The sequence below is a fragment of the Gekko japonicus genome, unplaced genomic scaffold (genome assembly GCF_001447785.1).
Source record: "Gekko japonicus isolate JY-2015 unplaced genomic scaffold, Gekko_japonicus_V1.1 scaffold580, whole genome shotgun sequence".
In the NCBI taxonomy this organism is placed as follows: domain Eukaryota; kingdom Metazoa; phylum Chordata; class Lepidosauria; order Squamata; family Gekkonidae; genus Gekko; species Gekko japonicus.
In genome coordinates this window covers 521075-535358 of record NW_015165845.1, presented here as the reverse complement: position 1 = coordinate 535358, position 14284 = coordinate 521075, and the positions used below count along the sequence as shown (strand labels likewise).

At 48.2% G+C, this 14284-nt stretch overlaps 1 protein-coding gene across 1 annotated transcript in view; it reads right to left on the bottom strand.

Annotated features, from left to right (window-relative positions):
• ZHX2 (zinc fingers and homeoboxes 2) overlaps window positions 1–14284 on the bottom strand; it is a 65827-nt gene that overhangs the window by 556 nt on the left and 50987 nt on the right. Inside the window, exon 2 of the mRNA XM_015411055.1 lies at window positions 846–3447. Within this exon, the coding sequence (XP_015266541.1) occupies window positions 850–3276 (2427 nt within the window). The 5' untranslated portion in view covers window positions 3277–3447 and the 3' untranslated portion in view covers window positions 846–849. The remainder of the gene's footprint in view (window positions 1–845; window positions 3448–14284) is intronic.

The following is a 14284-nucleotide window of genomic DNA, read 5'->3' as shown; positions in this document are numbered from 1 at the left end:
CCAAATCTTAGAAGGGTTCCACGGCAGTGTTCTCCCTGCCTTGCTTATTTTTTACATGCCGAGTGTTTTCCTGTGTGGGCAAGCATCCGAATCATGATTCTCCAACTCTGATAATGGGAGTAAACCCCAGGAAGGACTCTGATAGAGGAGACCAGTCCACCAGCCTTGTAAAGATGCTCTGACAACCCAATTCTTAATGCTGATGTAAATGTATTTAAATTTATAAATATAGCCCTTAAAGCACAGTTAACACACACACACACACACTGAACAAGAAAATATACAAAAAATGCCAAGGAAAAGTCAAGGTTGCATTCCCAACCCAAAATAAATCCCGCTGAGCTTAAATCTATACCGGATTTTGGCCCAAATGCATGAGTAGAAAATATTAAGCATGCCAAGATGGTACATCTTCCCACTAGAGGGCGCAGATGTTAGGAATCTTAAACATATCAGGATTTTAGATTGGCCACGGACTCATGGAGCAAATTTGTTGGCTTTTGGCCTCAGTTTCCCCCGCGTAAAATGCAATCTACTTCACAGGGTGGTTGTGAGGACAAAAGATGGTAGAACGCTGACCTTAGTACAATTATTTTATAAAAGCGCTTATTATAAACCCTACAAACTTTGTCAACTATTTCTTTCTTAAAACAAAACCAGTCTAGCTAAATTTGTCTGAGGAGGAAAAATACACATGTGGCAAATCCTTTACTGAGCTAAAATGCCTGAATGAGAACATTCTGTTCAAAACACACCAGCGGGCAACAAGAACGGGAACTGTGAACAAGGCAAAGAGGCGGAAAGGGCAGGGTCAAAGCTGAAATCAGAATGACTGGCATCGTTACCTGTCTAGGTATGAGAGTTATCACCAGATATACTTTCAGGATCATATTCTACTTTGACTTCAGGCACTATTCGAGTTGAGCTGTCCATGCCGTCTGAAGTGGTATAGTCATCCTCTATGGTCACCTCCACCCAACTCACGTCCCCGCTCTCCTCGGTATCCTCGTGGCCCTGGCTGTCCTGGCTACTGCATTCCGATCTGTCCATTCCTTCCCTGTTGAGCTTCCCCATCTTCAGAAATTCCTTGTGGGCCTGTTGAGCCACATTGCTACCGAGCTTTGTACCAGCAACAGGGATGGCCCCTTTTGTGTCTTTGAAGCCATCGAGGCCATACTGCTGCTGGTATTGGTCCAGCCATTTTAACGTCCCGGATCTTAGCGAGCTCCTGTTCTCCTTGAACCAGCGAACTATTTCAGTCCTAGTGAGTCCCGTCTGAGCTGCCAACTCATCGTACTCTTGCGGTGATGGCCACTGAGTTCTCGCAAATGTACTTTTTAGTAAGTGGGCCTGCTCTTGGCTATTTGCGGCAAATGCTGGGGGGCACCTGGACAAAGATGGTGGTGCTTGGGAGATGTTCAACTGCTCCGTTTGACTCACGGCACCATTGGAAGTTCCTTCTTCTTGACTCTTCACGCTTGATCCCATTGAGTCCAAGACCGCTTGTTCCATGTTATCTCTGAGCTTCCTCCGCTCAGCAAACCAGTAATCCACCTCCTTTCTGTTCATCTTGGCTTCAGTCCTAAGCCTTTCCAGCTCGTTCTGGGTTGGGAAAGAGCTCTTCAGGAAGCTTTCTTCGAGGATTCCGAGCTGCTCTTGGCTTTTGTCTTTGAACGTCTGGGTCATTAAGTCTAAGGGGAGGTCATACGTATGTCCCTGCCGTGCAGCTGCCAGAGCGACCTGGTCCTTGGCTATGGATTCGCTCGTGATGGTGACAATTCCCCTTTGACTTCGGTATCGGTGGTCACTGAACCACTTCTTGATCTCACTTCTGGCGAGGCCCGTGATTTCGATAAGCCTGTATATTTCTGCGTTGTCGGGAAACTGGCTGACGAGAAAGCTCGCTTTCAGAGAGGCTATCTGTTCCTTGGTCTTCTTGCGGTCATTTGGTGAGACCAGTGGCATAGCGGGTGATGGCAGTGATGGCACTGTAGGTGTAACTGCAGGGGGAGCAGGAGGGTTTTGTTTTGCTGGGGTTTCCGTGGGGACAACATGGGGACGTTTCACTTCTGGGGTAGCAGGCTGGTTCTGAGCACACCGTTTCTGCCCTTGGCTGGCAGCGACAGCAAGCGTAATCGGCGTAATGTTTGATCCATTTGACACTTGCGTCAAAACCAGGCCGGTCTGACCGAGTATCTGACAAGGCACGGCTGTTTGGATAATTGGCTGCGGCATTTTTGCAGGGGTGACGTGAGCCGGCAGGACAGTGATGGTCTGGGGCACAGTTGGCTGGATGGTGCCATTGAACATCTTCTTCCTCGCCTCTTCCACCTCTTCTGGAGACCAGCTGATGCCATGCTTCAAGCGCTGAGTGGCGAACCAAATTCGGATCTGTTCCTCTGGGTGTTTGGACGCCGCTGTGAGCCACGACAACTCAGCCTGTGTAGGGTATGGAAATTTGTTGAAGGAACTGATCATGGTTGCATTAGTGTCCAGTGCAGAATTGTATTTGGTAGTATTCAGCGGTACGGGGACTTTGGGAACCAGGTTGATATTTGGTGGGAGCTGTACAGAGGGCATTACATGAGCAAGTACATCCTGAAGGAGCTCCGCTGCATTAATACACGCGATAGGCTCGCTGGTTTCCGTGAGAAGATGGCGGAACCCGTCCATGTGGTTGTCTAGGGAAGCCTTTTTAGCCTCCCCTTTGGACTTTCCAGTGTTCACATTTGGAGTCACTTTATTCGGAACGCTTGCCCCAAAGGGATCTACCTCGATCTCAGAGATTTCAGCAGCAACTGGGTTGTTCGATACCTCAATGGACTGCGCTAGGATAGTCTGATTATTGAGCTTCATTAACTTAAGCTTAAAGTTGCTCTCTCCAGGGTGGAGTTTTGCGTTGTGTTCGGATAAAGAATCATACTTTTTGGTTTTGTAGTTACATTCTGCACATACATAGAGAGGGTTGAGGATCACATTGGGGTGCTGGGTGTCTATGTGCTCCGTGAACTCATTCAAGTTCTGCGAGGAGTAGGGGCAGTACTTACATTCGTAACCACCCAAGAGTTTCTTTACGGGATTGGCCGGGGAAGATTTCCCCTCAATCACTTCGCAGTCGTTCTCGCAATTCTCTTTAATGGCGGACCAACCATCTCCCGAGTCCTGCTCTGGTAGGCCGGCTAATTTTCCCGCTATAGAGTCCTTGGAGCCCTCTTGCACCACAGCTTCAGTCGCCCGCACCATACAGGGAACGGTTGATTTCCTCCTGCTAGCCATGGTAGCCCTGTGATCGGCAGCAGCAATTCCTTCTTTCCTTCAGCCAGCTCTAAAGACGCTCTTGGACGGATTTCCGCTTTCACACTGCTGCCCCAGATAGATCCTAAAGAGTTCTAGCCCCAGTCATGGTCATCGAGTTCTGGTCACCTAACAACTCGGGCTGCGTCATGCCTGCAACACAAAACACAAGCCATTAAAATACATTCATGCTACTCTTTCCCAGCAGCGGCACTCTACCACCATGTTATCTTCCGCTGTAACCTAACTTTCATACTTCTTCCACACTACTGGGGCCTAAGCATGGGAAGGTGGGTGTGGAATGGGACATCAAATAACCAACGCATTTGGATTTTAGAAGTCTGGAACCACCAGAAAGAACTGAAGCATAGCTTATGTGCTAACATGACACATTAAGCAATACAGAGATTACATAACAGGACCCTACTACAATAAGCTATACACAGCAGTACAGTCGACAGTCCCAATAATTTATCCAGGTACGTTTGTGAACCTCTGTGCCCTGTTGTTGGCCCACTGGAGGAACTGGTTGGCTACTCTGTGACCACAACAATTGTAATATCGTCCCAAAATGATGCTGAATAATGAATATAATAAATGTTATAATAAAATTATTGTCTTTCTTTTAGGTAATCACAATGCACAATACTTATTTTCAATACACAATACTAGCAATGCTATTATCCAGTAAGAGAATCACTCTATAATACTCATATCACATCAAAGAATCTCTTTAAACATGTAACAGAGAACAACATATAAATCAAGGCATTACAACTCAATTGTGTAGCAATCAGTGTTCCCTCTAAGCTGAGTTGGTGTGAGCTAGCTCACGGTTTTTTAGCCTCCGGCTCACACATTTTTCTCTTGGCTCATGAAGGAGGGCTCCAGAACAAACAAATTTATGCAGCAGCCAAATCGCTCACTCACAACTTTAATGCCAGGAGCTCACAAAGTAGGATTTTTGCTCACAAGACTCCACTGCTTAGAGGGAGCAGTCCAAGAGATCCAAAAATCAGTCCAAGAGATCACGGTCTTTAATGTTGATGTGTGCAGACCAGTGAAGATGAGACAAAGACTCTGGATTATTCTATACTTCGTTTTGCGTAAACTTCTTCAAATCATGGACTGCTCCTGTAGCTAAGTGTAGTTACAATAGGCAGCCTCACTGCAAATAGTGTTATTCCTATGGTGCGCCCTTCTGCAGTTGTTACAATGACTTACAATGCTCCCAATCTCTCACTTCAAGGATTAGTTCCGCAGGAAGTGAGAGATTGGGAGCATTGTAACGAAGTATAGAATAATCCGGAGTCTTACTGAATAGTAGCATTGCTTGTATTGTGTACTGAAAATAAGTACTGTGCATTGTTATTACCTTAAAGAAAGACAATACATTTTATTATACTATTCATTATTCGGCATCATTTTGGCACGATATTACAATTCTTGTGGTTACCCTATTACAATCGTGAGCCCCCTTGTTGTGGCTCTTCTGAAGTTCTTAGCCATTTTGTACAGTGCAACCCTATTATCTGTGCAGAAAAGCCCTCTTGAGCAGTTCAGTTTTGCATAGTTTGCAGAAGGCCAAGACAGTGGGAGCTGCAATGCTTTGTGTGAACCTTACAGTGGTGCACCAATGAACATAAGAGAAGCCATGTTGGATCAGGCCAATGGGCCATCCAGTCCCACACTCTGTATCACACAGTGGCCAAAACCCAGGTGCCATCAGAAGGTCCACCAGCGGGGCCAGAACTCCAGAAGCCCTCCCACTGTTGTCCCCCGCCCCCCCCAAGCCCCAAGAATACAGAGTATCACTGCCCCAGACATAATGTTCCATCTATACAATGTGGCTATCAGCCACAGATGGACCTCTGCTCCATATGTTTATCCAATCCCCTCTTGAAGCTCTCTATGCTTGTAGCCACCACCACTTCCTATGGCAGTGAATTCCACGTGTTAATTACTCTTTTTATGGTGAAGTAGAATGCTGCGATGGCTCAGTGGTGAAGATGCTGAACTGCAGACTGCAAGGTCGGTAGTTCAGCAGTTCAAGACCCGAGTGCCGTGGGACGGAGTGAGCTCCCGTCTCTGGCCCCAGCTCCTGCCAACCTAGCAGTTCGAAAGCAAGAAATTGCAAGTAGATAAATAGGTACATGAACATGAAATTGAGCCAACTTCAGAGGTCTGGTTTCATGCCAGCAATGACTTAACACATTGGTGGGCTGTTGAAGAGCTCCCCCCCCCCCATTCCCCCTGCCAGCATGTTGAGAGGTAGGCTGAGGGGGCCCAGGCCAGGAGACTTCCCACTATAACAGGAGACCTGGCCTCCCCTACCCTATGTGCTGGGCAGCCCCCTGCCAAATGTCTGGGAGAAGCTGTGCATGCCCCATCCTCTCTTGAGAGAGCTACCCTTTCGCCACCACACTTAAAAACAAGTTTAAATACAATGTCTGTATCCTTGGCCTAGAAGACCAGGATCTCAACAGATAGCTGATGGGCCACCATTCCAAAGGTCCTGGCAACCCGAGCTCTCAGAGCTGTTGACTGAAATAGAAACAGGTCAAAGTTCCACAATACCTGAATGTCTGGTATTTAATTAAAGACTGCCATTGGCTATTACTGTCTATGGATACACAGTGGTATCTATCGCTATGGTGAAATTGGAAAACAGAGAGAACCAGCTCAGTAGCTGAAGTAGTTATGGGCTGAACTAGAGACGACAGAATCCACGGGCCCGAGCCACGGAGGCTGCCGCCATTTTAATGCTGTTGCTGTTAAAACACTGTGGGGCAAGGCGCATGCCTTTTCATGTGCCAAAACGGTCTCACACACAAGCACACCACAGCTACTTTGGTACTCGAAAAGGTGTGAGAAGGGGGAAACCAATGCCACATCCTGCAACACTATGGGTCCACCTTGACAGGGTTAGGCTTTAAAAAGAAGTTTGGCCCCATGGTGATTATACCTCCTTGGTGCCACTCAACCAACTCAAGAGTTCCTAGGCCCAAATTCCTGCAGCTTGGTTATCAATGGGCTCCAGGGCTATTTTTGGGCAGGAACGCACATGAACGGAGTTCCGGCTGGCTCTCGAGTTGGCCACACCCAGCAGGAACTCATTAGCATAATAGGCCACACCCAACAGCAGGAACTCATTCGGATTGGCTACATTAGGGGTGTGTGGCCTAACATGCAAAGGAGTTCCTGCTACAAAAAAAGGCCCTGGGTTTTGACAACAAACAAGGTAAACAGAATAACAAGCAAAAGGTGGGTGTGGCTGGATAACCACACTTCTGGTAACATGGGGGTGTGGCCTAATGTGCCAATGAGCTGTGCTGTCAGGGGTGTGGCCCAATATGCTAATGAGTTCCTGCTGTTGGGTGTGGCCTATAGTGCTAATAAGTTCTTGCTGGGCTTTTTCTACAAAAAGAGCCCTGATTGGGCACATTTTCTGGCTAGTGCTCTGAGGTGATCGGGAAGCTAGGCAAGTGACCTTAGGAGTGGCTGTCGGAGCTCCTGGCCATCAAAAGAAGGGGAAGCGGATGCTGTTTGCTTCCCCTGAGGTTGAGCGTCCCTGTCTCCATTCCTAGAAAACAGAGGAGGCTTTGTCTTCACTTCAATGTGAGAGGGGCTCACCCTCTTTTCTTACCAGAAACAACTCGTAGTACCCTTACAGACCCCACTGATGAATCGTTGCTCTCTCCTATGGCTGTTCGACCCCTAATTTCCTTTACATTATTTGCATTTCCCCCTCAAAATAGGCCACACAGCTATACAAACAGATCCCAAACAGCCTCCAGACTAAGATGGGTAGCAGCTGTCTGTAGAACCAGAAATGAACAAGAGTCCAGTGGCACCTTAAAAACTAGCAAAATTTGTGGCAGGGTAGGAGCTTCCACAAGTTACTGCTCACTTCCTCAGAAGAAGTGACTCACGGAAGCTCATTCTCTTCTCGTATCTGAAGAAGTGAGCAGTGTCTCACAAAAGCTCACTGAAGCCAGCTGGGGGACCCTGGGTCAGTCACAGCTCTTTCAGAGCTCTCTTAGCCCCCCAAATAAGTATAGCTAACTACTTTAGTGGTCCATAACACTAAAAAAGGAGCTGCGGTGGCCAATGTGGAGTCTTCTGAGCAAAAATTCTCCTTTGTGTGCTACTGGCATTAAAATTGTGAGCAAGTTGATTTGGCTACTGCATAAATTAGTCTGCTCTGGAGCCATCCTTCCTGAGCTAAGACAAAAATGTGTGAGCCAGAGGCTAAAAACCTGTGAGCTAGCTCACACTAACTCAGCTTAGAGGGAACACTGGTGGTGGCTCAAGTGGTTAAGACACTGAACTGTAGGCTGTGGAAGGTCAGTAGTTCAGCAGTTTGAGACCCGGGTGCCGCATGATGGAGTGAGCTCCCGTCTCTAGTTCCAGCTCCTGCCAACCTAGCAGTTTGAAAGCAAGGCATTGCAAGTAGATAAATAGGTACCACTTCGGTGGGAAGGTAACAGCGTTCCGTGCGCCTTGGTGTTTAGTCATGCCGGCCACATGACCACGGAAACGTCTTCGGACAGCGCTGGCTCTTCGGCTTTGAAACGGAGATGAGCACCGCAACCCTAGAGTCGGATTCGACTGGCTTTCGAGCAAGGGAACCTTTACCTTTACCTTTTTAACGCTAAAAAAGCTGCCAGCCAATCTTCGGATCTCTTGACTATACTACACACATTGCCATATGATGGTGATGATGATATTATTATTATTATTATTATTACCCTGCCACATTCATATCCTGCCACATATTTTGTTAGTCTTTAAGGTGCTACTGGACTCTTGCTCTTTTCTACAGCCTCAAAACTGTTTACAGAGAGCCAGTTTGGTATAGTGGTTAGAAGCGCAGACTCTAATCTGAGAGAACCAGGTTTGATTCCCCACTCCTCCACATGCAGCTGCTGGTGTGACCTTGAGCGAGTTACAAGTTATTTCAGAGCTGTTCTCTCAAGAGCAGTCCTTGAAAGAGCTCTCTCACACACACCCTACCTCATAGGGTGCCTGCTGTGCGAAGGGGAAGGGAAAGGAGATTGTAAGCCGCTCTGAGACTCCTTCGGGTAGTGAAGGGTGGGGTATAAATCCAGTCCCTTCTTCTAGATGTCCTTAAGCTCTCAGCTTCCACCCCCCCCCCACTGCAATATAAGGAGAATAACAGCAACCAACCTTAAAGTGCTGTTGTACAGGATAAAGATTATGTCATTTATTTGAAGTGCTTTGAACATATGAAGCTTCCACTGTAGAGTAGGGATCTGAACCTGGGTCTCTCAGACCCTAGCGTGACACACTCTTAATCTCTATACCACACTGGTTCATCACAAAAGCTTAGATAGCTTTATTTCAAGGTGGAATGCGGAGAATACTGCAAGATTTTCTCCCCCTACCAACCACAAGGTCATCTACTGTTCTGAAGTAATGTATGGTTAATGAGCAAAGAGGATGTTTTAGGGACTTGCAGGTACTCGCAGAAAGACTGCTGCAAGCTGTAAGAAAAAAAGGCCCTTAAGAAAATTTCCAGCCTCCTGAGAAAAACTGCACCGTGTGACGCCCGCTTCTTGTCCGTGGAAAGCAGGCTTGGAAATTTAATTGCTTGAAAATTTGCACCATAGCAGTTTTGGATTCATTAACTGTGCATATTAAAATAGCAACATATTAGTAGTCCCCCTGGAGAGGCCCAAACAATTTGAAATAATTGTGCCATCGACAGCAATCTATTCTGCTGGAGGCACTGCTCACACACTGCTGTGGTTCAACCCCCCTCCTCCAAGGTCTTGGCCAATTCGTATGAGGTTCTTGAATATAAGAACATAAGAACATAAGAGATGCCAATGTTGGATCAGGCCAAAGGCCCATCCAGTCCAACACTCTGTATCACACAGTGGCCAGAAATACCAGGTGCCATCAGGAGGTCCAGCAGTGGGGCCAGGACATTAGAAGCCCTCCCACTGTTGACCCCCCCCCCAAGCACCAAGAAGACAGAGCATCACCTGCCCCAGAGCCCCTATCTATACCTTGTGGCTAATAGCCACTGATGGACCTCTGCTCCATATGCCTATCTAATTCCCTTTTGAAGCTGTCCATGCTTGTAGCTGCCACCACTTCCTGTGGCAGTGAATTCCATGTGTTCTTGGTGTTCTCAAACCTCAGATTCTTGTTGAAACGGACAAAACTGTGTGCACAGTGAGCACCTCAGAATCTGTTGACCCAACCAGAGTCAGTAAGGTATAGTGGTGAGAGTGTTGGACTAGGACCTGGGAGACAAAGATTCGAATCTTCACTCTGCCATGGAAGCCTGCTGGGTGACCTTGGGCCAGTCACTTTTCAGCTAACCTACCTCACTCACCTGTTGTGAGGAGAATGAGGTAAGCTACTTTGGATCCCCCCTTGGGGAGAGAGCTGTGGTGTAAATTAAGTAAATAAATAATAATTAAAGCAACAACAAGTGACAGTACCCATTCTAAGCTTCAATGAATTTCAGTTAAGAACGTAAGAACATAAGAGAAGCCAATGTTGGATCAGGCCAAAGGCCCATCCAGTCCAACACTCTGTATCACACAGTGGCCAGAAATACCAGTGCCATCAGGAGGTCCACCAGTGGGGCCAGGACATTAGAAGCCCTCCCACTGTTGACCCCCCCCCCCAAGCACCAAGAAGACAGAGCATCACTTGCCCCAGAGCCCCTATCTATACCTTGTGGCTAATAGCCACCGATGGACCTCTGCTCCATATGCTTATCTAATTCCCTCTTGAAGCCGTCCATGCTTGTAGCCGTCACCACCTCCTGCGGCAGTGAATTCCACGTGTGAGTCACTCTTTGGGTGAAGAAGGACTTCCTTTTATCCGTTCTAACCCGACCGCTCAGCAATTTCATGGAGTGCCCACGAGTTCTTGTATTGTGAGAAAGGGAGAAAAGTACCTCTTTCTCTACCTGCTCTATCCCATGCATAATCTTATAAACCTCAATCATGTCACCCCTCAGCCGTCGTTTCTCCAAGCTAAAGAGCCCCGAGTGCTTTAACCTTTCCTCATAGGGAAAGTGTTCCGATCCATTTATCATTCTAGTTGCCCTTTTCTGCACTTTCCCCAAAGCTATAATGTCCTTTTTGAGGAGTGGTGACCAGAACTGTACACAGTACTCCAAATGAGGTCAGTTCTTTCTTGACGCCTGTGTTTTCCAGTCTTTGTATATTTGTGTGTCATCCTTGCACAGAGGCCATGCAAATCTTCTCTGCATCATTCCGATTTTAGTATATGGGCTGCCAAAGTCTGTATATTTAGGGAAGATTTAGTTGCTGGGCAAGTAAATATTGGCTCCTGGTGCCAGAGAGCCACATGGGGCAGAGGCAGCAAGGCTGTGCTCACCTAGGACCCCCCCCCCATTCTGACCATGGGCTGCAGGGGTTGCTGTCAGGCCTGTAGCTACAGTGGGGGCATTTTGGGGCCTGGCCCCCTGACTTCCTGCCAAGGCCCCCCAACTTCCAACCAGCCCCCAGTCCTCCCGGCTCTCTGGGCCATCTGGAGGACTCCCCACCGCCGCCCCTTCCCCAAGCGTGGCTTGCTTCCCCATGTGGGCAAGCAGAGTGCAAATGTCGCAAAAGTGAATTTTTAAAATTTTATTTTTATTTAATTTTTTAAATTTTGTGACGTCAGTGCCCCCTGACTTACTTAAAGGCCCCCTGAATTACAAAATCCTGGCTAAGGGCCTCGTTGCAGTATTTGTTCAGATGTTCAGCTAAATCTTCCCAGCTGACGGCAGTTCAGGTGAGGCTGACTAGGCTCTGGGGAGAAACTCTGAGAGGGGGGGGGGATACTTTTGCAGTAGTGTAAAGGCCAGGCACCAGGGAGCACTTTGGAGGGGAGGGGAGGGGACAGGGGTGGAGCCAGTGATCCATCAGCAGAGGGCACTGCCGGATGTAAATGTTTTTTATGTATTTAAGTTTATTTATACCTCCCCTTTCTCCCCAATGGGGACCCAAAGCAGCTTACGTCATTCCCCTCACAACCACCCTGTGAGGTAGGTTAGGGTGAGAGATTGTGACTGGCCCAAGGTTACCCAGTGAGCTTCCGTGGCATGAGTGGGGATGAGTATCTCCCAGATACTAGTCCGACACTATTAAACACTACACCACAGTGGTTCTCTTCCTCCTTGTCCACTACCTTCCCACAACACTCCTTTCTAACCCCAAGAAAGGATTCCCAGGATCAACAGACACCCCCCCCCCCAGTGGACTAATAGCATTGGGGGCCTGTAATTGTAAGAGGATAAAACCGTCCTTCCTGCCTCTTCCATCAGACCAGCCATGTTTATCTGTTGCATCATACCGTTATTTAGTTATTTATTTAAGTTAACAGTTTAGTCATTGACTCAAGGATCTGAAAACACCGCAATAAAGACCATTATAATACATACAACAAACAGTGCAATAAAACTGCATCCCAACACTGGAGAACAAGGAAATATAGGGGTCCCCAACCTTTTGAGGCCTGGGTGCACCTTTGGAGTTCTGACAAAGGGTGGTAGACGCTACTACAAAATGGCTGCCACAGCAGGTGGAGTCAGTGACAAAATGGCTGCCACGGGGGGGCAGAGTGACAAACACAGAGGCAGCCCAAGTGCAAGGGAGTTGAGGGGTAATTTTGAAAACTGCACTAGATAGAGGAGTGAGAGAAAAGAAGAAGAGGAGGAGGAGATTGGATTTATACCCCATATTTCACTACCTGAAGGAGTCTCAGAGTGATTTACAATCTCCTTTCCCTTCCCCTCCCCACAACAGACACCCTGTGAGGTAGGTGGGGTTAAGAGAGCTCTTACGAGAACTGCTCATGAGAGAACAGCTCTGAATGAACTTGTAACTGACCCAAGGTCACAGTAGCAGCTGCATGTAAAGGAGTGGGGAATCAAACCAGGTTCTCCCAGATTAGAGTCCGTGCTCCTAACCACTACACCTAACTAGAAAACCAACACTGTGAGGGCAGCTGCAACTAAAACAATGCTATCTTACTCCGCACAGAGAATCAGAAGCCTTGCTGAGCAAGAACCCAACATGGCTCCATCCACTTTCTAAAAACATCTGGTGGGCAATAGGAAAGGTGTTGGCAGGAGACATGGCACCCATTGGAACCACATTAGGGACCCCTGATGAAACAGGAACAGCGTAATATACCCAATTAAAAATACAAAGCAGGGGGGAAAAAACCCTGTCTCAATGTTGCAGACTTCAACAACAGTCTTAAGCAAAGTTACACCCATCTAAGTCCACTGATTTCAAGGGAGTTTAGGACTGCACTCTAAAACAACAATCCTATGTCAGATCACACTGTATCGTACTGTAATCTTGTTCTTTTTGAAATAAAAAGAAATCTTTTAAAAGTCCTATTCCTTTTATAAAAGGAGCCCCCTTGAACAATCCCATAATTTCTACTTTATAGAAAAGGTAAAGGTTCCCTTGCTCGAAAGCCAGTCGAATCCAACTCTAGGGTTGCGGTGCTCATCTCAGTTTCAAAGCCGAAGAGCCAGCGCTGTCCGAAGACGTTTCCGTGGTCATGTGGCCGGCATGACTAAACACCAAGGCGCACGGAACGCTGTTACCTTCCCACTGAAGTGGTACCCATTTATCTACTTGCAGTTTCTTGCTTTCGAACTGCTAGGTTGGCAGGAGCTGGAACTAGAGACGGGAGCTCACTCCATCATGCGGCACCCGGGTCTCGAACTGCTGAACTACTGACCTTCCACAGCCTGCAGTTCAGCGTCTTAACCTCTTGAGTCACCGCAGCTCCTTTTCTACTTTATACCTGCTTATTTTAACTGGCCCTAGGGTCAATTGCCAGTTAAAATGAGCAGAAGTCTTGTGTTGCAGGCCAACACGGCTCTTCTGGTAGAAGGTGACAGAAACCCGCTGCCTGAACTCAGAATAGATACTGCCGGTTAGTGTAGGCAATACACAGCTAGATGGATTGATGGTCTGCGAGAAAAGAATGGCCATTAAGGCCATTGGGAAAAGTCCCAGTGAGCCGATAGCCTAAGGGCCGTCCCCAGGACCAGCACATTTCCGAGCGAGAGACGGCCGCGATCCACCACCTCCAGAAGTTGTCAACTCTTGCCCTGCATGGGGTGGGGAAGGAACCACCTGGCCCCACCTTGCATGGGGAAGGAGGGGGCCTTGCCTTGGCCCACACAACAAATAAGGCACCTGGACACACATTGCCCCACAGAGAAGAAGACACACCCAATTTGGTCTCATTCCATGTGGCAAATGACTTGCCTGGCCTTGCTCCACAGAGCGAAGGATGCACCTGGCCGAGCGGCTGGCTTGGCAGGCTTTTCCTTCCTCCCTCTCTCCTTTGAGGAGGCAGGGGCAGGTGGCCTGGGTGGGAACAGGGCAGGCAGAAGCCATTTTTTGCTTCCGGTCCACCCCTCGGGATAAGGAAACTTCTGCACCATCAGAATTCTGCAAAATGTTCCTCTAGCCTAGCCGTTCATTCGAGACTGCAGGCACCTTTCGGATTCTGACACAGTGTGGCAGGTGCAGCCATGAAACGGTTGCCAGAAATGGCTGCCTCAGTAGCCAGAGCCAGCCACAAAATAGCTGCTGCAGCTTATCGTCAGTCACACAGTGAAGATCCGTGCGCTGTGGTGACAGCTACCGCCGAAGCAACATTTTTAAAAATCTGCACAGCCAATCAGTGGGCAGGCAGAAGCCTTGTTGAGGAAAAGTCCCGCCCACTTTCTAAAAACACTTGATAGGAAGGCCCGTAGCTCTGGGCAGCGTTGCCAAGTTCTTTTTCAGATGCAGCGGGGGACTCCCGGACAGTGTCTGGAGCGCGTGCGCCACCCGGAAGTGACGTGACGCCGCCGGGCATGCTGGGGGTGGGGCCACGACCATCGGAGGGGAAACTCTATGGTTTTCCCTCCGATGGTCATGGCCCCACCCCCAGCGTGCCCGGCGTCCTCACGTCACCTCCCGGT